This window comes from Odontesthes bonariensis, chromosome 22, assembly GCF_027942865.1.
Source record: "Odontesthes bonariensis isolate fOdoBon6 chromosome 22, fOdoBon6.hap1, whole genome shotgun sequence".
Lineage (NCBI taxonomy): Eukaryota > Metazoa > Chordata > Actinopteri > Atheriniformes > Atherinopsidae > Odontesthes > Odontesthes bonariensis.
Window position 1 is genome coordinate 856,702 of NC_134527.1, and position 27,698 is coordinate 884,399.

The 27,698-nt window shown below is 41.9% G+C and overlaps 2 protein-coding genes across 8 annotated transcripts in view; one reads left to right on the forward strand and one right to left on the reverse strand.

The window, feature by feature from the left end:
- Positions 1 to 26,590, reverse strand: LOC142373325 (uncharacterized). Its single transcript, XM_075456530.1, has 4 exons — positions 26,440 to 26,590; positions 25,709 to 25,748; positions 6,205 to 7,659; positions 1 to 4,458 (listed from the first exon to the last, which is right to left on the reverse strand). The coding sequence occupies exons 2-4, from the start codon at positions 25,717 to 25,719 to the stop codon at positions 2,862 to 2,864; spliced, it is 3,063 nt and encodes a 1,020-aa protein (XP_075312645.1). The 5' UTR covers positions 25,720 to 25,748; positions 26,440 to 26,590; the 3' UTR covers positions 1 to 2,861.
- LOC142373323 (uncharacterized) overlaps positions 1 to 27,698 on the forward strand; it is a 62,365-nt gene that overhangs the window by 15,696 nt on the left and 18,971 nt on the right. The gene's annotated exons all lie outside the window — the stretch shown is intronic.

The following is a 27,698-nucleotide window of genomic DNA, read 5'->3' on the forward strand; positions in this document are numbered from 1 at the left end:
TTCATGAAACAGATTTTATTCAGGATTCACAGAAAACTGCATCAAGCAGGAGATCATGTGGAAGAACAGAATATAGTGAATTTTAAATCATCAGGTACAACATAAAAGGATGCAAATGTTTCCACTCTGACAAATTTAAACTGGTTATTTCATGATGAACACTAGTGGTGGAGTTTAACCCAAATACAGTATTCAGAAGTGTTATTACGAGTTTTTATTCGATACAAATATGTCATCACTGTAATCACTTTCAAGGCAAACAATATACAAGCAGCCCAAAAACCATCCATCAGACAGAAATAAACAGTAGATTTCCTCATAATTCTGTTGTGCTTTTCACTATATGAGCTGCAAGCTCTTCTGACAGAGGAAAATAAGATACTAAAACAATATAAAGTTAAGTAGTTATCCATGCCATGCTAAGTTGTTTTTTTGTTCCTAGTCTTGTTAATGTTTCATTTGATTCCACAGTTGAAGTTTCTTTGTTATCCGGCTCAGCCGCGACTTTTGTTTGTTACTTTGTTTTTGTAAAATAAATCTAGTTTGCTTTTTGAAGTCTGCATCCGTGTCCACCCTGACAGTGACGTTGTATGGCTGAGTTATGAGAACTCCAAAATAGGATAGTTTTTGGCATTTTTGGCTGGTTAAGTGCTTTTCAATCAATTTTCCCATTGAATTTTGGGCCTCTGCGAGAACCAAAATTCATAAGACATGTCTGCTGTAGACAGCGATGTCATTTTTATCAAGGTAATGTTTAATATACAGCTTTTATGGCATTTTGAAAATGGCCTCAGTAAGTGCTTTTCAATGCATTTTCCCATTGCATTGTGGGTATTTTCAAACTTCCCCTCACTACCAGTTTAAAAGAAAAGCAGATCAGATTTATAACATGAAGCTGTTATAACAGGGCAGCCATCTTGGCTCTGCCCTTATAAGCAGTCTTAGAACAGAGCAGGCTAATGTAAGACCGGGTTTTGGATGTTTGAATTGTCTTACATGAACTATCGGAGGGCTGTGGGTAAAGTCAAAAGCACGAGGACAACTACGGCCGTAGAACTCGATCCACTTTTAATGTCTCACCAGAAGAAACGTCAACTCTCACATCTTACATATTACTCCGCCAATCTTAATCATCACTGCACATAAAATGCGCCATATTATATAGTTCCAGATTAAGCAGCAGAATATAATATTTATAAATGTACAAACAATTAATTAAATTATGTGGACTCAAAATAATGAACAATGCAAATAAAGGCAATCTGCTGAATATGGAATCACACCAAAAATAAATCTCCTCTTACATTAACAAGGCGTTGCCCCGGTAACAGGAGTTAGAACAGAGCAGGCTAACAAGGCGTTGCCCCGGTAACAGGAGCAGGTGCGGCTCGTCTGTGTCACAGACATGTACGCTCACTATGGCTTCTTAAAATTGCACTATAATTTTGACTGCACTCGACTGTCTCGAACAAACGGTCACTGTTCGAAAAGTAAAAGTCGTATCCGAATAATTCTTGAACTGTCAGCGCCCCAAGAGACGGCAAAAGCCAGCGGTGTAATTTTCATTCGGCTACTATGTGTGGCTCCCTTTTTATGGCAGTTTTAGAATAATTTTTTAGGCGTTTATAATGGGCGGAATGTCAGCTGGAGGGCCGACTCTGCACTCAGAGGCGATTTGTGCGAAATCTGTTTGGCAGAGCTCAATGAGTGTGACTTTGTGTGAAAGAGGACAAAAATGCCTAAATTTTTAAGTAAAATTTGTCCAGATCGGGCAGATATTTCGGACATGAGAGACATTTGTTCAAGGAATTGGTGCAGTATAAAAATTAGTCAGAGTAAGGATTTGAGTGGGAGAGACACCTCAGCTGAGATGTAGACTTCCTAAAACGTGAACTGCTGTTGTGTCAAAGCGGTATAATGTATCAACAAACCTTTGAGTTCAGTTAAAGCTGAGAGTCTCCTGTCACATATAAACTTTGAATAAGGTCTGTGTGATGCTGTATGGCTGAGTTATAAGGCCTCTAGTCAATGCATTTTCCCATCCACAATTTTCCCGCTTTTTCCCATTTTGCTGTAATTCCTTTCGACTAATGAGAGCCAAACATAATGGCACACCAATCCAGGTCATTGCGCACGCAGCAGTGTGCTTTTTATGCTGGTCGGACCATCAGTGCTAGACTAGTAGCACCTGACGACCACACGGTCTCAGCACAGATCTCAGACTGTCTCTCTGACATATCAACATGGATGAAAGCCCATCACCTCCAACTGAGCCTCTATAAAACTGAGCTGCTTGTCTTTCCAGCCAAGCCAACCCCACACCACAGCATCTGCATCCAAACTGAATCCCTATCTCTTGCTCCATCACAGGCAGCTAGAAACTTGGGTGAACTATTGAAAGAAGCACATTTACATAATTTGTCTGAAAAATATACACAGATAAAAGTAGATCAAATGTACTTTGAGTAAATATGTCAATTATGTCGTTTTTTGTGGCAAAATTTAAGAAGAAAAACAGTAAAAAACTAAAAATATTTGAAGATAAAAGTTTCCCCTCCTATAGTAGTAACGCCACAGTGTCGTGATAGAAAACAAATCCAACATAATGTTTACTGTGAAGTGAACACAAAATGAAGAATAACTTCACATGATAATGATGAATCACTTAACTTCTGGCTGGCAGGGCTGAATGCTGAATCTTTTCCACAAATCACTGAGTAAATATTCCTTATTGACCAAAATCAGTGGAAAATATTCTGATTGACCCTTGATAAATATTTACAACTCAAAAGCTGCAAAATGAGCCAGAAATGTACACATTTTAGGCAAAGATGTCTGATCAAACAGACTTACTCCATTAATTATTTTTTGGGTTTAAACAGTTCTCCAATGTGTTTCCCAGCCCTATTTAGGTAGGCTTTTGTTGTTTCCATGTTAAACTCTGAGGAACTGACTCCTTCCTCCACTCTTCTCTTCATCTCCTCCAGTCTCTGGACCTTCTCTGTGTCTCCTCCTTCCTTCATATTCTCAATCAGGAAGGCCAAGTGGACATAAACTGACAGAGAATTAAAATTCAGAGCAATCTGCTCCAGTTTGACAACATGTTGGAAGGCTTTATCCAGCAGCTGACGTCTCTCTGCTGTCAGTTGGTTCTTTTCCTTTTCAATGTTTTCGGGTTTGGCTTTCTTCCCTTCATACTTTCCTTTCATATCATTGAAGGTTTTCTGTACTTTCTTCGTCTTTGTCACATATCTCCACTTTTCCTTCACATGATCTGATGCAGGACACTTCCCGGTACAAGCAGTGCAGCGGCCTCCTTTCATGACCTCACAGTGTTCAGGTTTCCAGGCCATCGTGCATCCAGGATAGTGACAGTTCTCCTCACAGACGTTACAGGTGACTGCTGCGTTATAAAACACCAACCGCATCCCACCATCAATAGGTTCTTTTTCTTTGTAGACCTCATCAACTTCATCAGTGAACTTCTCGTTCTCCTTCAGACCTTCTTGGATCTGTCTGATTTCTTTCTGTTTCAGTTCAGTCAGTTTGATTCTTTCTTCCAGGTTTTGGATGCAGGCCGTCAGTCTGATACGTTCATTCAGAACATCCACAGTTGTTTTCAGTGTCTGTGGCTTAGATCTTTGCAAGAAGTTTGACAGATGGCCAATTTGTTCATTTGTAGAATTCCATGAATCTTTAGAATCAGCCTTTTCTTTCTCTTTTGTACCTCGTTGTGTCTTCTGAATGTTATTAAACAGGAAGTGAACGGGCTGATTCTTCTCATTTCTGGAACTTTTAATCTTTGCAGCTTCAAGAGCTTGAAGAGCATTTCCAGGTGTTCTTCCATCTGAGTGTGTGATGAGAGCTACAATGTTTTTCTGCAGGTCTTTTCCAAACAGAGACATCACTGAATCAAAGATGTACATCAGTCGGTCACTCAGTCGATTCTCAGTCGCCTTCAGCACCAGACCCACTGCATGAACTTCATGAACTCCATCCTCTGATCGGAACAAGTCAAATAATCTCTGACCGACCACGGCATCTTCTTCAGGGCCTCTGGTGCTTCCATATCCAGGAGTATCGATGATGGTCAGAGAGTAGGGCAGAGTTTTCCCTTCAAAACCAAAGATCTGGTACACGATCACATCTGATGTCTGACTTTCTAACTGACGTCTTTTCTCCTCCTTTACAATCTGAAACCAGACTTCATCCTCCCACTCCACTCCCAGGGTGTAGTTCACCAGAGCATCAATCAGAGTAGATTTTCCTGCTCCTGTTTCACCAACAAGTAAGACGGTTTTATTTGGCTTCTTCACATCTTTTTCACCAACAGTTATTCTTGTCAGAGTTCCAAACATCTCTTTCTTTGTTCTCAGCTGGTGGACAGAAGGAGGTCCTGGTCTGATCTGAATGCTTTCAGATGTTAAGTCTTCATAATTTGATGAAATGCTTCTCATCCTGCATAGAAAAATACAAGTTTTCTTCAGTACATTTTTCAGGACCGTGTACAGATTCCTTTATATTTGCACATTTTAAAACATTGAAAGCTGAGTCTGACATCGTATCAAATCAGGAAGTTTTTATTGTTCAGTTGAATCGATCTTTTTTCCTCGATGTAACGATAGAGACAGATACTGTCCTCGCTGAGTCTGGTTCTCTGTAAGATTTCTTCCTTCTAGAAAGAAGATTTGTCTGCAGTAAGCTCCTGTCTACAAAAAAAGGGAAACTACCTGTTTTATGGGGTTTCACAAATGACATTTGGGTGAAATGAACAACAATTTAAGGGCTGTTTCTGTTAGTTTAACCGAGCAAATCTTTGATGAACCCATATAAAAAGGGACAAAATAACAGCAATAAAGTCTGGTCACATATGCAGCTGCCGCCCAGCTCACAATGCATCCGACCCCCTCACCACGGGTGGTGAGGGGGTCGGAAGGGGGACCCACATCATATTTTCGGACTGTGCCCGACAGAGCCCCATGGGATCCGGCCACCAGTTGCTCGCCCCCGGGCCCCACCCCTGGGCCTGGCTCCAGGGGGAGGCCCCGGTGACCCGCGTCCGGGCGAAGGAACACGTTTTTCAATCATTTTATGCATCATAGAGGGTTTTATGAGCTGTTCTTTGTCTGGTCCCTCATCTAGGATCTGTTTGCCTTGGGTGACCCTACCAGGGGCTTAAAGCCCCGGGTAACATAGCTCCCAGACTCATTGGGACACGCAAACCCCCCCACCACGGTAAGGTTACAGCTCATGGGGGACACCCATTCCAACTGTTGCTAATAGAGCCACTTCCTGTTGACCTCTTCACCACCAACAACAACAACAAACTCAGGCATTGGAGAAAGATGGAGAACGCAGAGCCAGATGAAGCTACGTCCCTCTACATTTGGTCTGTGATGAGCTGCTTGTTGCACAAACTCGATGCCCAACGGAGCATTCTCCATCGCGCTGTTTGTTTCTTTCTGACGGCGACAACAACAGGAATATCGTCTCCTTTGACTTCCAGGTCATGACCCCGGGAAAACATCTGGAGCATGCGCAGAACGCAAAGTCTGATTCACCACGTGCTTCAGCGTCTACAAGCAGGTTTAGAGTGACTTTCAGCCCAGTTATCTCGGGGTCTGAATCCCATCCGATCCAATTCTTAGTCAGATTAAGGTGTCTACATGCACTTGATAACTCAGTCTTATTGTAATTTAGACAGTAATCAGATTTTTACAGTGCCGTGTAACCCCACTGTATGCCACCTCCTTATAGCAGAGCAGGTGGAAGTTCAATTTCTGTGTGGAGGCTGACCTTTGACATGTGTTGATCTTTTATCTGGAAACTCACCAACTCTGGAGCATGTGAGGTTTCCAGCACCAGCTGCCATTGTAATACAGCCTGGTAAGAAGTTAACCAGCTGCCTGTAACCTTGGAGCTAAACCTGGAATAACCTCACTGAGACTGATCCTGCTTCATAGTACCTGCCCCCCGGATCACAGGAAGGAGACCAACAACAAACCAGTTGTTGCCTTGGCCAGAAATGAATTATAATTTGTGTGGTGGAGTGTTTGCTGATGAATATCACATGAAAGGGAAAAAAAACGGCTTTCATGATGAAGCAGTAGTTGTGATTTAAATTTTAAATGTGACCACATTTTTCCTGGGTTTTTACATCAAACTGAATATCTTGAGCAGCTTTTAAACATTTAAATAACTTACTTGTGCTTCAGAGCTGCTCTGGTTTCATCATCCATCTGCTTGTCTATCTTCTCCAGTTCCTGCAACTTTTCTTTATCTCCCTTTTCTTTCATCTTCTCCATCAGGAAGTCCAGAAGGACAGAAGTGGACACTGAGTCCACATTCAGAGCAACCTGCTTCAGTCTGACAACATGTTGGTAGGCTTCATTCAGCAGCTGAGACTCCTCTGCTGTCAGTTCATTCAGTGTTTGAGGATGTTCAGTTCTCTGAGCTTTTCTTGTTCTGATCACATATCTCCAGTTTACTTTTACATGATCTGATGCAGGACACTTCCCAGAACATGAAGTACAGAATCCATTTGTCATGACCTCACAGTGTTGTGGATTCAAGGCCATCGTGCATCCAGGATAGTGACAGTTCTCCTTACACTTCTTACAGCAGACTGCTGCTTCAAAGCCAAGCTCGCACACCTCAGCTCTGATAGGTTTTACATCTTTGTACACCTCCAGATGTTCCCGGGCCTGTCTGATATCTCTCTGCTTTAATTCATTGAACCTGATTCTCTCCTGCAGGTTTTGGATGCAGGCTGTCAGTCTGATGCACTCTTTCTTAACTTCAGATGTTACCGTCTGCTGTTGAGGTGAAGACTTCTCCAGAAAGGTTTTGAACTGACCCATTCCTCTACTTGTTACCCTCCAAGCATTCTCCAGATATATCTCTGTTTCCTCTGTCCGTTCTTCATGCTGACAGTTATCAAACAGGAAGTGAACGGGCTGATTCTTCTCATTTCTGGAACTTTTAATCTTTGCAGCTTCAAGAGCTTGAAGAGCATTTCCAGGTCTTCTTCCATCTGAGTGTGTGATGAGAGCTACGATGTTTTTCTGCATGTCTTTTCCAAACAGAGACATCACTGAATCTAAGATGTACATCAGTCGCTCACTCAGTCGATTCTCAGTCGCCTTCAGCACCAGACCCACTGCATGAACTTCATGAACTCCATCCTCTGAGCGAAACAAGTCAAATAATCTTTCCCTTACAATGAAATCCCGCTGGGTCCCTGTAGTGCTTCCATATCCAGGAGTATCGATGATGGTCAGAGAGTAGGGCAGAGTTTTATCTTCTAAACCAAAAATCTGGTACACGATCACATCTGATGTCTGACTTTCTGACTGACTTCTTGTCTCCTCCTTTACAATCTGAAACCAGACTTCATCCTCCCACGCCACTTCCATGATGTAGTTCACCAGAGCATCAATCAGAGTAGATTTTCCTGCTCCTGTTTCACCAACAAGTAAGATGGTTTTATTTGGCTTCTTCACATCTTTTTCACCAACAATCATTCTTGTCAGAGTTCCAAACATCTCTTTCTTTGTTTTCAGCTGGTGGACAGAAGGAGGTCCAAGATCAGGAGGTCCTGGTCTGATCTGAACACTGTTGGAGATGATGTCCTTAAACTTTGATGAGATATCTGTTGTCCTGTGGAAAATGTAAACAATTTGTTAAAAGTTTGTTTTGTCACAGTTTGATGTCACAAACAGGAATTATTAGGATAAATATTTTGTTGTTAGGAGACAGTTAGACTCACAGCTGGGAAACATATTGTGAATATGCAGAGAACTTAGTGCACAATACGAATCAGAAATCAGAGTAATTTTATTCTTAATTGCTCAAGTTACAACCCAACTATGTACGTACACACAATGAATAGTATAGGGTAAGGGTTAACCATGGTTAATCCCTTACCCTATACTCCAAACCTAACCCGCTAACAACTGTACCCACGTACACAACTAGTGCTAGCAAAGTAAAATAGAAAAACACACTCAGTAATAAAACTCACAGTAAAAACACGATTAGAAAGTACAGCTCTATATGAGTGTGTTGCCAATGTAGCGTTACTTGATAAAATATAAGGATTTACCAGAAGTTCTCACTTTCTCAATAAACCTTATTTAACCTCTGATGTAGGGCACCACCTTCAAAGAAGGAAAAACACAGAATCTTACGATTCTGGTATGTTAAGTTGATATTTCAATTAATAACCATTCTCATATCTCGCTACTTTTGTGTATTCTCGTTTGGTTTGACAGACATTACGCAAAGAAAGCATACAACACAACCTGTTGATTATATATATGGATATAGATATATGAACTATTTATTAAAACGATATGACCAAAGATATGAACCTTAAAACAAACAGATGCGTTGAATATGGGTGATTATATACAACACTTAGTGAATGGAAAATAAAATATGGGGAATGGAACCGGATTTACTCAAATAGTTTAGGTTGGCTTACTATTTGAAGCTAAAGACTGACATCTTGGATTCATTCATCATTCTAACAGTGAAAGTCTGGAGACACCCATCTAACCGTCTGTAAGATGAAAAACCTTACTTTACTGAAGTCCTGTTTAGTCAACTCTGAACACAGCAGGTGGTAGCCACACAGGGTCCGAGGGGATTTCTCTGGGTTCCGCTCACAGGGCCTTCCTTGGTGGTGGATGACTTCAGCGGACTTTGCAGTTGCCTGGGCGGTCTCTTCTTTTCCACCGGGAAACGGGGACTGGCTGGTGTCGAGGACTTCACCGCACAGAATGATAAAATCGTCCAAGTGTCAGAGTTGGTCGGTTGCTGATTACTCTGATGAGGTGAACTTAGGTTCACAGAATGTTGACAAAAAGTTGCTTGGCGCTGGCTTTCTTGGTAGGAAAACTATGTGATGGCTTGCAGCAGCGGAGGTTAAAACGTGCGACGTAAAAAGAACATGGATGACGATGGACGAACAAAAACACAGAAAGCGTGTATCTTTAGACTACTTCATTCTGTTTCTATCTTTGTTCGGGTTTTCTTCTTCTTCCTCATCTTTCTATCCTGTCTTAGTCTTTTCATCTTCTTCTGCATCGTTCATCCTCTCCGCATCATTCTAAATAAATCAGATCTTCTGAAAACTTCTTCTTCATTCCATTATCTTCTGTCTCGTTTCTCTGGCTCATGGATGTATTGGTTTACTCCATGGTTTACTCTTTCTGCTCTCTCATGTTTCAAAGGGAAGAGTCCAAAGTAGATAAAACTGATTTTGGATCGCGGGTTCCGTGGTTTGACTCGCGGAGGCGGGCGTGACGTAGGCTTAAACTACACTTTCAGCCAATGATATGCCTGAAACTGTTGTGTCTGCCTGGGTGTATTTGGTTTTTTTATTGGTTTTTAACAGAAACACTAAATATACATTTTGCCATCATGTCAGTAACAAAGATAGATAAAATACAGTAAAATATTGCCATCCATCTATCCTAAGCAGGCAACTCTTCCGGTTACCTGCACCCACACTGCAAACAGGCACCCTCCTCATATTGTTCTGTATACATACACATCTCCCATTGAGATGTGGATAAAGGAATTGAACTTTTCAGCAGACTTCTTGGCCTGAACACATGGTTGTCAAATGCATGCATCGCCCATGGGATTAAGTTCATTGATAACTTTAATATCTTTTGGAACTGTAAGGAGCGTTTCAGAGCTGATGGCGTGCATCCCAATCGAACTGGATGCAGATTACTTGGTGCACACTTACGTCATGCTGTTGGGACGGTAAACCCAAACATGACTGTACAGATTAGACTGAAGGACAGAGCAGCGAGGCAAACAACTCCCAGCACTCCCCCCTCACCAGACCCTTTACTCCGCATCACCCAAGGTCTCCAAAGGATGTCTCTATCCCAGCCAGGACTCCAGCGACCACCATCAACCGAGAAACGCAGGGCACCCCCTCCTCCTCCTCTTACATCATCTGTCCTGGCAGAGCAGGGCACGAGGGGATGTGCAGGATGTTCAAGGAGCAGCACAACACCCAGAGTTCAGAACAAAGATAGCACTGTTCAAACCAAAGATACCATGCCATGATGTGTTCAGGGTCCCTGCTATAGAAGTCCGACTTCTGACAGCTGTTCTGAGAACAAGCTGGGGCCCAATAGGATTCCTGTATTAGTTAGTAAAAGAAGGAATCGAAAACAGTCAACCTGCTGGGTGAATCTATCTAATCTGTTAACGGTACCACGTACAACTCAGAATACAACAGAGACCAGTGTAAACTCTGCAAAGCTAGCCTTACTTAATATTAGATCTCTGTCCAATAAGTCACTGTTAGTTAATGACTTCATAATTTCACACAATTTAGATTTTCTTTTTCTGACAGAAACATGGTTAACAGAGAGCACAAGTGCCACTGTTCTTAATGAAGCAGCTCCCCCAAACTTTGGTTTTATGGATAAATGGGAGGAAAGGTGGGGGGGAGGCTGCCTTATTTAAAGATACATTCCAGTGTAAAGAGATATCATTTGGTGATTTCACTTCTTTTGAATATCTGAGTTTTATTTTAAAGGGTGTTCCTAAAATCCTGTTCTTAATTATTTACAGATGAAGTGCTTTGAGAGAGTGGTACTGTCCCACATTCAGAGCTGCATACCGGACTCTACAGACCCTCTGCAGTACGCCTACAGGCACAACAGGTCTACCTCTGACGCCATCGCCGCCGCCCTGCACGTCTCCCTCTCCCACCTGGAAAATAAAGACTCCTACATCAGGGTACTCTTTATCGACTACAGCTCTGCCTTTAACACGGTCATCCCCCACAAACTCACCCACAAACTGTCTGTCCTTGGACTCAACCCCACCCTCTGTGACTGGCTCTTGGACTTTCTGACTGGCAGACCACAGTCTGTCAGGATTGGGAACAGGACTTCAGCCAGCATCACCACCAGCATCGGTACACCTCAGGGCTGCGTCCTCAGCCCCATCCTCTACACCCTGTTCACCCAGGACTGTGCCGCCTCTCACCCCGACAACATCATCCTTAAGTTCGCTGACGACACCGCTGTGATTGGACGCATCACTGGCGGAGACGAGGCAGCTTACAGGAGGGAGGTGGACAGCCTGGGGACATGGTGTGGAGACAACAACCTCACCCTGAACACAGACAAGACCAAGGAAATGATAGTGGACATGAGGAAGGAGAGGAGACCTCATGAGCCACTGTCTATCCAAGGCCTGGAAGTGGAGAGGGTGAGCAGCTTTAAATATCTGGGGGTCCACCTCAGTAATGACCTCACCTGTACATTCAACACCACACAGGTGGTAAAGAAGGCTCAGCAGCGGCTGTACTTCCTGAGGAGGCTGAGAACATTTGGCATGTCACCCAAGATTCTCAGCAACTTCTACAGCTGCATTATTGAATCCATCCTAACCACCTCGATCACTGTGAGGTACGGCAGCTCCACCGTGAAAGACCGCAAACGCCTGCAGAGAGTGGTAAAGACTGCATCTAAGATCACAAGAACACCACAACCATCTCTGCTGAGCATCTACCAACGGAGAGTCCACAGACGAGCTGCCTGCATCATCAAAGACCCCACACACCCCCAGCACGGACTGTTCTCACTTCTGCCCTCAGGGCGGAGGTTCAGGAGTGGGAAGTGCAAAACCACCCGTTTTAAAAACTCTTTTTTTCCCACTGCCATCAGATCACTGAACTCTGCCAAAGACTGAACTTGGGGTCACCTACTGCAACTGTCTTTTACTGACTACCTGAATGTACTTTCAATTTTGCACAACCACTTTACTGCTGACTACTGCACAAAACAGCTAATGTAGCGCACTACTGCACATTATGTATACAGGCCAGATTTCTATATTTTATTTCTATATTTCTATTTTATTTAAAAAACCTTTAAGAATATTGTTGTTGCATGCAAATTTTTTTATTTTTTATTTTTTATCTTTATCTTATCTTTTATTATTATACATTTGGACATCCAGTGCGGGCAACAAAGAAAAGAATTTCATTGTTCAGGGAAACACGTTTCTAACTGAACATATGACAATAAACCTTTGAATCTTGAATCTTGACTTCCCAAAAAGAGCATTAAACATCTGCAGCTCATCCAGAACGCTGCTGCTGGAGTTTTAACCCGGACTAAGAGATCTGAACACATCACAGCAGCTTTAAAATCTTTACTCTGGCTTCCAGTCAGTCACAGAATAGATTTTAAAAGCCTGCTGATGGTTTACATCTGTGATCTGTTCAGAGAATATAAAGCCAGCAGAGCTCTTAGATCCAAGGACTCAGGTCAGCTGGTCCAGTCCAGAGTCCAGACTAAACATGGAGAAGCAGCATTTAGCTGTTATGCTGCAAACAAGTGGAACAAACTGCCAGTGGAGATTAAACTTTCACCAAATGGAGACATTTTTAAATCCAGGTTAAAGACATTTCTGTTCTCATGTGTCTATGCATGAAATCTGCACGCTATCTTTGAACTTATCTGGACTGTTGCTGGTTTTTAAATTCATTTAAATGATTTTATTTGTTTCTTTTTATATTCTTTTATGTATTTTTAATGCTTCTTCCACTCCCTGCTGCAATGCTTTTATTTTATGTAAAGCACTTTGAACTGTTTGTACATGAAATGTGCTATATAAATAAATTTGATTTGATTTGATTTGATGTAGTCCAAGTTACATCAGCCTCCCACAGAGTAAACAGTGATACATAAAGCAGACTTAAAATAATTAAATATGGTCGTATGTAACTGCAAGAAAAGACCCTTACAGATTCATATCAGATGGGCGGGGCCATTGTATGGAAGACTGGCCCCTCATCACGAGCTGAGTCAACTCGTCAGGTAGATAGTTGAGTAGAGGAGCCCACATTTGATTAAAGTAGCTCTCATTACCCTTCACAACTGCACTAAAGGCCGAGTTATACTTCTTTTAACTGCCCTTGCGCTTTCTTCTTGCGTGTGTGTTAATGCTTATTTAGCTTTGCCGGCGCTTGTGTGTGCTGCTTGGCAATTCACCGCCAGGACAGGAGGTGGTAGATAGTGGCTTGCGTTTTTTTTTTTTTTTTCACGTTGCGTGAAGTTTAGAAAATTGAGGTGACACACAGAAGCACGCAAGGGGGGGCTTGCAACCGCGCAAGGGCTTGCGTTTCTTCTTGCGTCTGGCTTTGCCTCTTGCGTTACCGACTATAAACCAGGCTTTAAGGCTGAGTTATACTTCTTTTAACTGCCCTTGCGCTTGCGTCTTGCGTGTATGTTAATGGCTCGAGACGTTTATACTTCATTTTGCTTTGTCTGCGCCTGCGTGTGCTGCGTGGCGATTCACCGCCAGGACAGTAGGTGGAGTAGCGGGTTTTTTCAATGACAAGCCTACTATGATGAAAGGAAATTCACCGCCAGGAGCTCTTCGAGTGGATTCATGCTTCTTCTTGTTGTAAATAGCCGGTATTTTGACAGATTTTCAACACCTTGGCGGTCTAAACGACTACTTTCTCTCCTGAAAATGTTTCAAATGTTGCTAAAGTTATATATTTACAGAGTTTATAGCTTAAGGGAAATCAGCTTTTCAGGCCGGCTGATTTGGGCTCGGACAGGAGTGAAGTGCACTGTGTGTAAACGCTCTGCATACTGTCAGATCGAGTATGCCGTTTCGACCACAGCCAGTGGCTTGCGCTTGCGTCTTGCGTAAAGTTTAGAAAATTGAGGTGACACACGCAAGCACGCAAGGGGGGTCTTGCAACCGCGCAAGGGCTTGCGTTGCGTCTTGCGTTACCGACTATAAACCAGGCTTAAGTCTTTCATGGGGGAGGACCCGGAATATTTCCCTATACCATAAGGTGACAGTAGGTGATTTAACATTGATCCAGTTAATTAAAACACATTTTCTGGACAATAGTGGTAATTTGTTGCATAGTTTGAACTTCAAACGAGTTAGAGTTGCCTGCTTTGAGGGGAGGCCGAGGATGAAGCAGGGTCCCTACTGTGAGATCGTACCCCAAAATCTTTTTATCAGTTTACATTGCCAGAAGCAGAGATGGGGACTCGAGTCACTGTGACTTGGACTCGAGTCGACTCGAGTCGCCGTTTTGATGACTTGTGACTTGACTTGACAAAAAAATAAAAGACTTGAGACTTGACTCGGACTTGAAAGTTAAAGACTCGGGACTTGACTTGAGACACGATGACTTGAATGACTTGAGTGTTATTCCGTTCATGTTTTCAGTTTGAATATAAAATTAAGAAATTAATTTAAAAAACAATATCGATTACCCGGTAGGAGCGCAGGCTGAGAATGGCGTCATGATTGGATCGCTACCCTGTCAATCAGTCATGCCCTCTCGTACCTTATGTTGTTGCTGTTGCTGCCCATCTTTCGCCGCAGGCTGCAAACTCATCTCTGCAGGAAACACTACCCAGATCCGCCCTCTTAGGACATCACCTGTTTCATCCCAGTTCCTTACGCACTTATTTGTTTCCTAAATCGTCTTCCCATTTGTCTCGGTACCTAACTTACCGCACTTACTCTAGCACTAGTTCTGCTCTTAGCTGTTTGGTTTTGGAAGGAAATGCACTTCTGATTTCTTGTGACCTGAAGTTCTTTTGCTTACCGATGTGGAACACACTTATTGTAAGTCGTTTTGGATAAAAGCGTCTGCAGAATGACCGTAATGTGATGTAACAACGGCAATTTACGTTTTAGGAAGACTAAAACTCGGCTGAGGTGCTTCTCCCACTGTTTCTCACTCAAAATTCATTGAAAAAAAAAATTCCTCGAACAAATGCCTCTAATGTTTGTTTGAGACAGTGCAGTCAAAATTGTACTCCAATATTAAGAAGCCATAGTCTGTGTAGAAATGTCAGTTGGCTCTCTCTTACACGCGCGCACCTGCTGCTGTATCCCAACGCCTTGTTAGCCTGCTCTGTTCTAAGGCTGCTTATGAGGGCAGAGCCAAGATGGCTGCCCTGTTATAACAGTTTAATTTAGAAAATGCCATAAAAGCGGTATTTTAAACAGGACCTTGATAAAAAAAAAAATAACATAACTAAATCTTATCTAAAGCAACGGCGGGCCGTCTGAGTGATTTTTGACCGCTGCCTTGGTTGCACGCAGAGTCGTCCCTGCAAAGTAAACATTGCAGCGATGAAGTGACCTAAAATTTGGTTAAAACTGAGTAACCCAAGTACCTAAGGTTGTAAAATTAAGTGAATACTGTTTGAGATGGACTAAATTAAGTAATTGTTTTAAAATGGAGTAATTATTACAAGCTAAAACACTAGTAAATAAAGATGACATTGCTTAAAAACAGACCATGACATAAATATGGTTTTAAAACTGAGCAAAGTAAGTAAATATAATTTAAAAAGGAATAAATATGTTTAAACAGTACATGAAATAAATAGAATTATATAGCTTTAATGCAATTAATATGATAAAACTGAATTAATTAAGTAAATGTGATTTAATATGGAGCAAGTTAATAAATAAAAACTACAATTAAGCCTTTTTTTTTTAACATTAGGCCTATGTTGTATGTTGCAGGTCTGTCTGACCACACAGTACATCCTATTCTTGTTTTTGTTTCTGTTTCACAGATATGCAGAGTATGAAAAGATGAGAAACGCCTGCACTGATTCTACACAGCCTACAATTTATCAGTTCCTCCAGTCTCGTCCTCAGGAAGCGTATTCTGCTAACCATCCAAGACAGAAGGCCATAACAAATGCCATTCTAACAGACCTGGTGATAGGATGTAGCATGCCTCTTTCAATCACGGAGAATGGGCATTTCCGACACTTCCTGACTGTGGCTGACTCCAAGTACCAGCCTGTCTGTCGTAGGACAATAACTTCAAAGATAGAATCCCTTGTTGCAGAGACCAGAGAGAAAATAAAAGTGCTTCTTGCTGGTGCAGACCATGTATCAGTTACAGTGGATATTTGGTCAGACAGGAGAATGCGTGGCTTTTTGGGAGTCACTGGCCATGCATTGTCAACAACTGAGGGAGTTAAGCTGAATTCATTCTTGCTTGCCAGCAATAGATTCAAAGGAAGTCACACAGGAGAACGGATATCAGAGGCCTTTGATTCCATATGTGACGAATATAACATCAGAAAAAAACTTGACTTTGTTATTTGTGACAATGCTGCAAATATGAAGCGAGCTTTCACAGTTTGTTTTCCAAAAGAGCAAGATAGTGAAGTAACTGATGACGACAATCTGGATGATGCAGAGTTGTGGGAAGACCTATCCAGAAGTGAATGGGAGATCGTGGACCAGATGCTGAACAGAGGAAGCCCTAAACGTCAGCAATGCTTTGCCCATACGCTGCAGTTAACTGTTGGTGATGGCCTCAAAGATGCACGGATCATGAACAGCACCTTTGCAAAATGCTCCAAACTCAGCTCTCTCCTGCATACATCCAGCACCTTTAAAGATGCATTTGAAGATAAGTTTGGGCAGCGAGGGATCCCTGCTGCTGTGAACACACGGTGGAATTCAACTCTGCGCCAAGTCAAAGCAGTGCTCTCATTCAGTCATCAGGAACTGTGTAATGTTGTTCAGGGCACAGGCCACAATGAGCTAGTCTTCTCAGTTAGAGAGTGGAATTTGATGAAGGAGCTTTGTGATGTACTACAGCCATTTGCCGAGGCCACCGAGCTCACTCAGGGAGAGAAGATTGTGACGGTCAGCTCTGTCCTCCCCTGTGTATTATCACTAAACCACCATTTGGAAAAACTGAAACAGCAAGTGCGCTTCCTGGGAAGCATGATCCATAGTCTGCAGTGCTCTCTCAAGAAAAGATTCCGGGGGATCTTTGTTAATGTGAAAATGTTATCAGCGGCACCAAGAGAGGAGCTGCCATTTGCAGACCCACTCTACATCAGAGCGGCTGTCCTGGACCCATCTTTCTCCATGATGTGGCTTCAGCATGATGTCCTTGTCACTGATGACATAAAGAATGACATTGCTGACATGGTGAAAGGTCAGTGAATGTATTCTTTTACAACATGCTCTACAGTTAGGAATGTCTTTGGGTCATCATTATCAAATTATGGACATTAAAAGATTTTGATTCACAAAACATTTGTATAAATAACAATATAAATGTTTTGAGTTTTTTTGCAAGGATATCAAACTGAGCTCAGAAATAATGAATGAGGAAGTTCACTTTCTAATCACACTTATCACACTTTCCCTAAATTAAATTATCAATCATTTTTTGTCTTTGTTTTTATTAGATCTGATTCTACAGGAGGTGCCACCTGACACAACACCCCAGAGTCCAGGGCCCTCATTTATCAAAAGTTCTTAGGAACAGATCTGTGCGTAAAGCGTGCGTGCGATCATTCCTGAGCAAAGTGTGGGATTTATGAACATGTACTTGAACTTAGAAATGTGCCTAAATCTACGCACAGTTTTGACCATGCTTACGCACATTGCCTAGTGGTAGAATTACGAAACTGCAAATGGTGTTGATCGCTGCACAGGGGAATATTACAATGTTCATTCAATTGTTGCATTACAGTATGTCTGACGGCATTTGGGTCCGCGTAGCCTCTGCAATTCCAAAGCACGGTGCATTAGACCTACCTGGCGTTCATTGCATTTCATTCAGAGTGTAACAATAATTGTTTCACCAGAAGACCTGACAATAATCAGCCTAGTTTAATTGATATGGGTATAAAAGGCACACGTAGGACATGCCATTCAGAACGCAACATGGCCCATCTTGCATTGCTTGAGGATCTGGAAAACCGTGCGCTACGGAGGGAGCGCGTGTTTAGGGAGCGTGCAGATTTATTGGCAGAAAGTAGTGAGTGGCTTCTAAGCAGGTTCAGATTTCCAAAACATATATTGATCGACCTCTGCCGTGAATTGGGGCCATCGATGCGGCATTTCTCAGCCGTCCATGAGCCGAATTCTGCCCACAGTGTTGGATGCGATTATTTCTTTGGCCCCGACTTACATTCGATTCCCTTATGGGGGTCCACGCCAGGCAGCATTAAGCGAGGTTTTTATGGTATCGCGCAGTTCCCCAACGTCATAGGAGCAATAGACTGCACTCACGTCGCACTAAAAGCACCATCACAGCACGAATACAACCTTGTGAATAGGAAGGGGAAGCGCTCCATTAATGTACAGCTTATATGCGACAGTGATATGCTGCTTCTCAATGTCGTTGCCCGATGGCCAAAAAAATTTGGGAAAATGTGATTTCCCCTAATGAGTTATGATTGCAGACGCGACGCGTGTGGGGGTGTGGAGCCTGTGTGCGTAATTGGCATAAAGCTGTGCTGTCCGCCGCGTATGATTCTGTATTGCTTCTCATGTGTTTTCGAGATCCGCGCTCTGAGTCAAGCGCCAGCAAGCAAGTTCTTGTGGCTTTTAAAGGGAATGTTGGTGTCTTATATGGTTACTTGGGGGCGTTCCATGATGCAAATGAGTCTGCTCGTGCCCGCGCAAGGTGAACTGGCAGGTGTGGTATTTATCATTGCAGATTACCTACCAGTGTGCGTACGACCTGTCTAAGAACGTTTGATGAATGCCGATTTTTTTGTACTTGGGCGCATTCTAAATTTCACTCCTACGACAGGATTTAGAAGGGATTCTACGCACTAATGATGAATGAGGGCCCTGGATTCCAAGAGATTGAGAAGAACCAACAGGAAGAGAGCGTTGGGTTATTCTCAGAGTACAGAAAACGTCGCAAGCAGAACACAACCAGCAGTCCAGAGACACAATTAAATAACTATTTTGGTCTTTGTTGTGGGCAGGCTTGTCTGTCCTTTTGGGAAGCAAATAGGGCTATCCTCCCTGCGCTTTTTCCTGTCGCATTGAGAGCTCTTTCAGTGCCAGCCTCAAGTGCCCCAGTTGAAAGGGTCTTCAGCCACGGTGGGATCATCAAGAGGCCACATCGTGCTCGGCTTGCAGACAAGACCCTCTCAAATCTCATATTTTGCAAGTGCAATAATTGATATACTCTGCAGACAGATGTGAAATGTAACAAAGTTTAATGTTTTATCCTTGCTGTGAGGGTGTCATGTCTGTGGGTTTTTGCCACGTTTTTAGTTTCTGTTTAAGTTTTACCATGTTTTAGTTTTTCATGTCTTAGTTTTGTTAAGTTTTAGGTTCAGGTCTTGTTTTTAGTTTTTGCCATGCTATGCCACCTCAGTCTTTCTACTGCCCTGCTATCAGCTTCACTTCCCTCACCTGTGTTTTCCCCATCAGCTGCACTCACCAATCATCCACAATATTTAGTTTCCAGATTTCCCATGCACGGGGTCAGATCCTTGCACAGTCACGCCACGTCTTCATGCCGAACCAAGCTAAGTGTCTAAGTGAAGCTGATGGCAGGGCAGTAGAAAGACTGAGGTGGCATAGCATGGCAAAAACTAAAAACAAGACCTGAACCTAAAACTTAACAAAACTAAGACATGAAAAACTAAAACATGGTAAAACTTAAACAGAAACTAAAAACGTGGCAAAAACCCACAGACACGACATTTTTATAAGAACAATAAGTTAATAATCTGTTTTTTGTTGTGTGTTTAGAGCTCTGGTGTCTCAAGATGATACAGATCAAACATACAGATGTTTCTGATGCTCAGTGGGTTTTTTCTTTCAGATGTTTTTTGTGTTTGCCTTTTTTCTTGTTAGGCAACTAAAATACTAAACTAGTGGCAGAAGTGACCCTGTTTAGATTGAAAGCCATCAATAAATAATTTTATGAAGTCATTTCTGTTTTGTTTGATTCCATTATGTATTTTATTGATAACTAGTAATTACAATGCAAATCCAAATTATTGTCATATTTTTTAAACAGGTTGGACACATTGGACAATGATGTTTACTGAAAGTTACTTATATCTCGTCTTTTCACTTTATTAAGATCAGATTCTGCAGGTAAAATTGCAACAATAAGGTGACTTGACTTTGACTTGACTTGACCTGTTACAGGACTTGACTTGACTTGCCCAAGAAAAAATTACTTGAGACTTACTTGAGACTTGTACATGTGTGACTTGGTCCCATCTCTGGCCAGAAGTAATGGTAATATGTTCCTACCCCTCTAAGGCACCTATTACACAGAGGTGAAACCTGACGGTCCATCTTATTTAGTATGTAAGGGGTGAGGTGTAGACGGTGTAATATTTTATACTGTGTCTCTCTCAATCTATTACATGTAAAGGTGCATTAAATACTTTAATGGCCTCTTGCTAGTCATCAATATACACCGTGTCAAGATCTCTCTCCCACTTCTGTGCAATGCTTGTGATATCACCTGGACTAAGAGAGTATAGCAGTGCATAGAAGGAAGAGATAAAACGGGTGAGACTTTTCGGGAAATGAGGAACCTCTCAACATCTCTGTACATGACTGGGTCCAGAGAGAGGAAGGTCTTGGATCCAACAAAGTGCCTGACCTGGAGAAAGCCAAAATTATGTTTTTTGGGGATACTGAATTTGGACTGCAGTTGTTGGAAAGTCATTAATATCCTATTGTCGTATAGGTCTCCAATCACACGCGCCCCATTGCCATGCCACATGTCAAAAATGTTGGGAAGGAGACCTGGGGGGAAATCCTGGTCGTGTTCGGCAGGCCCAAGCCTCCCCTGTCTGAAGGAAGCTGTAATGTTTTCATTTTCTGTCTGGGCCTCTTGCCATACCATATGAATGTAGAAAATCCCCACTCTATATCAAGAGCAACCTTCTTGGGTAGCATTTGTAGGGATATAATAACCTGGGGAATACATTAATTTTGATTAGGCTAATGCGCCCATATGAGATAAGGGTAGATCGTGCCATCTATCTAGGTCCTTCTTCATTTTTCCTGCCATGGGGGGAAATTTAAGCTTCCATAGCTCTGTCAGATCTGGTGAGAATTTTATCCCCAGATAGGTGAAGCCTGTAGGAGACTATTTGAAGGGACAGTTGGCAAGTGAAGCCAGATCAGATGAACTACCCAATGGCATGGCCTCTGATTTGCCATAGTTTATCTTGTAGCCTGTGAAGGAACTGAACTCCTGAATAATAGAGTGAATGGTTCGTATCGATATGTCAGGCTTTGTCAGGAACAACAGAATGTCATCAGCATAAAGTGCAATTTTATGGGTTGTCCCCCCACCGTCACCCCATGCACATCTTTGTGTTGTCTAATAGAGGCTCCAGTGCTAGCGCAAAGAGCAACGGAGACAGAGGACAACCTTGTCTCGTCCCCCTACACAGTGGAAAAGGCGACGACTGTATGCCATTAGTTACAACGCAGGCCTGTGGAGAGTATCTTAATCCATTTAAGAAATTCCCCTCCCAACCCAAACCTCCCCAGTGTATCAAATAAATATTCCTACTCTACCCTGTCAAACGCCTTTTCAGCATCTAAAGATACAGCAAGTCCTCTATGATTTGTTTGGCTTGTGTACTGTATAATGTTCAACAGTCTCCTCACATTAGTGAGGGAGAGCCTGTTCTGTATAAATCCGGTTTGGACGGGATTTATTAGAGACGACAGGAACTTTTCCAGTCTTGTTTTTAATTCTTTTCCAGACATTGTTTAACAGTTGCATTACTGCATATACTGTCCAGTTTACTGACTCTGTGTGGATTTAACTATTCAATACTACAGACCACTAGGGGGCAATGTGGTTCCATAGGCAGGTTAGTCATTTTTAAGCATGCATATTACTTCGTCATATTTCCAGGTACGACCATGAAAAGAGTCTTAAAATGCAACTCGTGATTTCGCTGAGAACCTGAAAGAACTTGTACAAAGATATCAAACACATTTAATACAGTTTTAAGAATCGTCTGAAAGTAAATCTGAGTATAGTTTTTCTCCGATTTTCTTCTAAGAGGGTTCTTTGTTTGTTTGACTTCCCACATCTGGTCCCTACCCAGAAAATGTTATTTATTTATCAGTGTTTATATGCTTTTTTTCCTTTTTTTTTTAATGCCATGGAAGTGACTGGAACACCTGAATTTAATTATTTGGATGTGTGTGTGAATACTTTGGGCAATTTAGTGTATCTGCTCGTAAACTTGACCATTTTTTCCCTCCATTTAATGACATCATGAATGTAAAATGTTCTTGAGAAAATTCTTGAAAGTTTTTTCAAATCTTGTTCTTATGGGTGCCAATGCCGAAGGCCTTAGACACACATATTACTCTGTTGCCAGACTATTATTCTTCCATTTCCGTGAATGCTATTACATTTGGCTCTCATTAGTCGAAAGGAATTCCGGCAAAATGGGAAAAAGTGGGAAAATTGTGGATGGGAAAATGCATTGAAAATGAGAAAATAATATCCCGGGTTCTGTGCTCCTTGGAGGCTGGCAGTGGCCTGGGTCTGGGGGCCCTCTCAGCCTGCTTCTGATTGCTGGGGGGGTGGGGATTGTGGCCCTATACACTGATATTTAAGCATGGTTATTATGTGGGACCATATATGTGTATTGCATGTTCATGCACACACACACACACACACACACACACACACACACTGCCCAGTAGCATGCTCACTAAGCAGTTGTTGTGCTGTCCTGTGGTTTAAGGTCACCTGTGTATTATATGAGATTGCTGCTGCTTGTGTTTTTTTTTTTTTTTTTTTGTGTGTTTGTTCTCTGCTTGTCTGCTTACAGGTGCTCCTGGTGCTTCTTAGGCTGGATTCCCCACGAAAGCCGTGAATTGTCTTCAGTTTTGTTTTTACAGGTGTAGCAGCTGGTTTTCTGATTTTTCATTGTTTTTTATGTTTGTCTCTTCATGTTTCTGTTCCTTTTTTTCTTTCCTTTTTTCTCTTCTTCGCTTTCCCTCTCTCTCTGTCCCCCGGTCCGGTTCGGCGCTATTATCACATCATGTTAAATATTGTAACAAAAATAAATAAATAAAAATGAGGAGTTGATGGGCATCAAGGGGAGCTTTACATTCATAAAGCTTCCCTTGGCATAGCAAATGTGTTTAGCATAAACGGTATTCAGACAGTACAATTCTGCTGCCATAATGCTGGACAGGACAAGGGAAAAAAAAGAAAAAAAAAAAAAGAAAACGAGATAATAGGGCAAACTGCCAAAAACTGCCCTATTTTCGAGGCCTTATAACTCAGCCATACAGCATCAAACAGACTGCATTCAAAGTTTATATGTGACAGGAGACTCTCGGCTTTAACTGAACCAAAGGGTTTGTTGATACATTATACAGCTTTGACACAACGGCCGTTTACGTTTTAGGAAGACTACATCTCAGCGGAGGTGTCTCGCCGACTCTGTTTGTCACTCTAAATTCGATACTGCACCAATTCCTCAAACAAATGTCTCTCATGTCCGAAATATCTGCCCAATCTGGACAAATTTTATTACAAAACATAGGCATTTTTGTCCTGTTTCACACAAAGTCACATTTATTGTGCTGGGCCTCACAAGTTCCTCACAAATTGCCTCTGAGCGCAGAGAGTCGGCCCTCCAGCTGACATTCCGCCCATTATAAACGCCTAAAATCATAAATTTCAATGTGAAAAATGATTTTAAAACTGCCATAAAAAGTGAGCCACACATAGTAGCCGAATGAAAATTACACCGCTGGCTTCTGCCGTCTCTTGGGGCGCTGACGGTTCAAGAATTATTTGGATACAACTTTTACTTTTCGAACAGCGACTGTTTGTTCGAGACAGTCGAGTGCAGTCAAAATTATAGTGCAATTTTAAGAAGCCATAGTGAGCGTACATGTCAGAGGCACCTGCTCCTGTTCCCGGGGCAACGCATTGTTAGCCTACTCTGTTCTAAGACTGCTTATGAGGGCAGAGCCAAGATGGCTGCCCTGTTATAACAGCTTCATGTTATAAATCTGATCTGCTTTTCTCCTTTAAACTGATAGTGAGGGGAAGTTTGAAAATACCCACAATGTAATGGGAAAATGCATTGAAAAATACTTACCGAGGCCATTTTGAAAATGCCATTAAAGCAGTATTTTAAACAGGACCTTGATAAAAATGACATAACTGTCTACAGCAGACATGTCTTAGGAATTTTGGTTTTCGCAGAAGCCCAAAATTCAATGGGAAAATCAATTGAAAAGCACTTAACGAGCCAAAAATGCTAAAAACTATCCTATTTTGGAGGCCTCATAACTCAGCCATACAACATCACAGAGACCTCATTCAGTTTATATGTGACAGGAGACTCTCAACTTCAACTGAAATACACGGTTTGTTGATAGGCACCCATTGGCTCCCAGTTTCATCTTATGATGTTTATAGTTGCCTTTATTATGTCTGTATTTGTGTATTATTTTGTGTTTATTGCTGCTGACCTGACTTGCTGCCTTTCTTAGCCAAGACATTGTTAAAAATATATATTTTAAATCTCCAAAGTTTTAATTTCCTGGTTAAATAAAAATTGAATAAGAAAAAAACTTAAACAGAATAAAAATTGTGACCTTTTGACGAAACGGGGCAGGTCCAATCAATCTAACAATCTAAAGAGCCCATGTAAATGTTTTCACACACAATTTAATACGTCATTTCTTTTGAAGGAATAAGGAATAGTAGTTGTCAATAAAGTTAAGTCAGCATTTGCTCCTGCAGTGAAGTAATGTTAACAGGGAAACAGATCATTCAGATGGGCCAAGCTGTAGAGGATCCTACAGATTCCTGGTTTGGTGTCCTATAGCAGTTTGAAATGCTCCAGAAGCCTCCTCTTTCTTTGTAAGGAGTAGAACTGAACCCCTCTGAACACAAACATTATTTACTTCTCTGGGAAGAGATGAAGCAACCTATAGCATGGACGGGTACAAGCTGCTCCAGTTGCCCCATGAATTCCCCTCTACACCTCACTGGTTGGACATTATCAGGTGTTGCCAGGACTGCTTCACTTACAGCGTTCACCATCCATCAGGAGGAGAGAACAAGGCAACGAGGACAAAATACTTAAAACTTGCTCCTGAGTTCAGAGAGACGGGCTGAACAACTCTCATCTTTGTTGTTCATTTAACTTTAGTGTTTCATCACCTGGTATAAGGCTCTTAAGAGCAACTAATCCTTTGCAGAAATAAAGAGAAGTGTTTTATGTTCTTACTAATCAGTTGATGTTGGTTGCTTTTCTTTCAGGGCTTCCACTGCTGTGGCATGTTTGTGTGGGAAGTACAGAGATAACCCATCTCAGGTGGGTTATGTCTGACATCAGCAGTGATCTCTGTTGTTTCGAGTTATTGTGATAAAGTGCATGTTGGTTTAATCTGTGTTTCTCCATCTAACACACCTGAGTTCAGCAGGTTGTTTCACATTCTTTGGTTGTGAGTCTGATACAATCAGCTTAAAATATGAGAAAAGTACCTCTCAGTGCTGTCTGAAACAAAATAATTCTAATCATGTTCAAGTCATTGTTTCCCATCAGTGATACATATCTGTGAGGACTAACAGGTTTTGGGTCTGTCTTCAACCCTCTATACCACAACCCATCTGTGCAGAGGTCAGGGCAGAAAAACATTGAACGCTGTATGTTATCAAGCTGTGGTGCCATATTTCCAGTCGTGTTAAACACAGGGGCACCCCATATTTGCAGCCGGGTTTGGGTAACAGGAGGTTATTTGGCCCGTTGGCCTGCGTTTTTACTCTCAATAGAAAATAAATGTGTTGCATCAGAATGAACATTACATGATTTTTCAATCTCCCTTCAGTACTTATTTGTTTTAAGTGGGTACTCACTGTGTTGCCATGGTGATGCCTCTTAGATTGCTGATGGTATCTGGATAAAACAGATAAATCAGAAAACAGAAGCAATCTTTTATGAAAAAGACTTAAACTATCACTAATTCTGCAAAATATCAGTTCAATCTGAAACACACTGATAAGTTTTATAATATCTGAAATACTCACAGCTGCAGGTTTTGCATGTTTCATCAAACTTTACATGTGCAGAGCCAGTGAAAAGTTTAGGAAGGTGTGTCCAAACTTTTGACTGGTCCTGGACCTTTAATCCCTGTTAATCTGAAGCAATCCTCAATTTCAGATTAATTTCTACTGTTTATGTGTTAATCCTCACAGAGAAATGTAGTAAAGAGATAATTATCACGATGAAATTTTAACCATGTTTATGTTGTATGCAGTTCCTTTATATGCACTGAAGAGATTATTTGGATTTGATTTGAACTCATTATTGTTGGTGCAAAGTATAGTTCTGTGTAAAGACTTTATACTTTAATTATATTGTAAAAGCTCATTTATTCTTTCTATGTATCAAAACTATATACATTGTAATGTATAATGTATAATTGTAATGTAATGTAAATACATCATATCCTCATCATCATCTTCTGGCTCATGGGACATGAACTGGCTGAAAAACCTAGAAATCCTGTTTAATTTTCATTATATTTATCCTTATGTCTTCTCTTTGGGCACGAACACAAACTACATTTAATTTAGAATAATCTTACCCTCTGCTGTTGGCTTCAAGAGGCTCTGTGGCGTTCAGGAAGAACAAATAGCATCAGGAATCGGAGTTAATGAGTTTTATTCTTCAATCAGGGGATGGACACTGGTCACATGATCTCAGAGAAACTTTTCCTAGAACTCCGCCTCCATTTAGTCTTCATGCTGCAGTATTTCTTTTAGAAAAAGAACAACAGACATCAGGACATAGAAGCAATTCTGCAGATAAATCCATAAATAAAAATGTAATTCTAACTTAATTTAGCTGTAGACAACATCGCCCAAGTTTGAAGCAGCTGTTATTCTGCAGCAAAAGCCACATTTTACATGTCAAAAACTCACGTTATGTCAAAGAATGAAGAGCCCATCAGATAATAAAAGTGTGAATTCATGCTGCACCCTGTGAGGGAGGAGTTACGGATTCATTTCTGTATGTTTAAGTGCTGCTTTTTAACTTCTCTGGACTGGTTCAGTCAGTGTGGAAAATCCCAGGGAGGAAGTAAATGTGGCCTCGCGTGCGACAGATTGAATGTTTTCAGAATGTTTTCATACCAGGATCTCAGACAGCGATGGAGAGCCCAACAACACACACTCATGGAAAAAAGTAGATAAACAGCTTGAACTGTATTAATGAACTCACCTGAACATTACAACAGTGTCCTGACCCGACACCCCGAAGCGATTGTTGCCACCCAAGATCCTATAGTCTGTCATACAATTTTTAAGCATCGCCTCCCGTATGATGAGCAGGCCAGACAGATTACTTCTCCTGAGGTTTTTCAATACATTCATAATATGAGAAAGGAACATGACCAACTGCGACGAGATGTGCAATGCCTTACAGAAGTCATTTCTGGCTCTCCTGTACTAGCTCCACAGCACTCCACGTTACGGTCCAGACTGCCTGAGGATGAGACTTCACCCACACCTGTGCACGCCAGCCTGGTGCCAATCAGAGGTCACGAGGACCCACAACCGCATGAAAGTGTCCCACAGGTGCCAGTCAGTGATAAATCTTTACACCTACAGGACAGTCAGCCAGGCCTGATCGAGGAGCTAACTCACAGTCTGAAGAGAGCAGGGTTTCACAGTCGGGGCGCAGCACAGTCACCGTCATCTTCCGGCGAGTCATCCCCTCAATCTCAAGACTTCCCCCGAGCAACAGTAAAGGGCGAGAAGCTCCCTCTACCTCAACATTCAACTGCTGGTTCACAGTCGTAGCAACTCTATCAAGATCAACACACTCCATGCCCTACATCTGGTG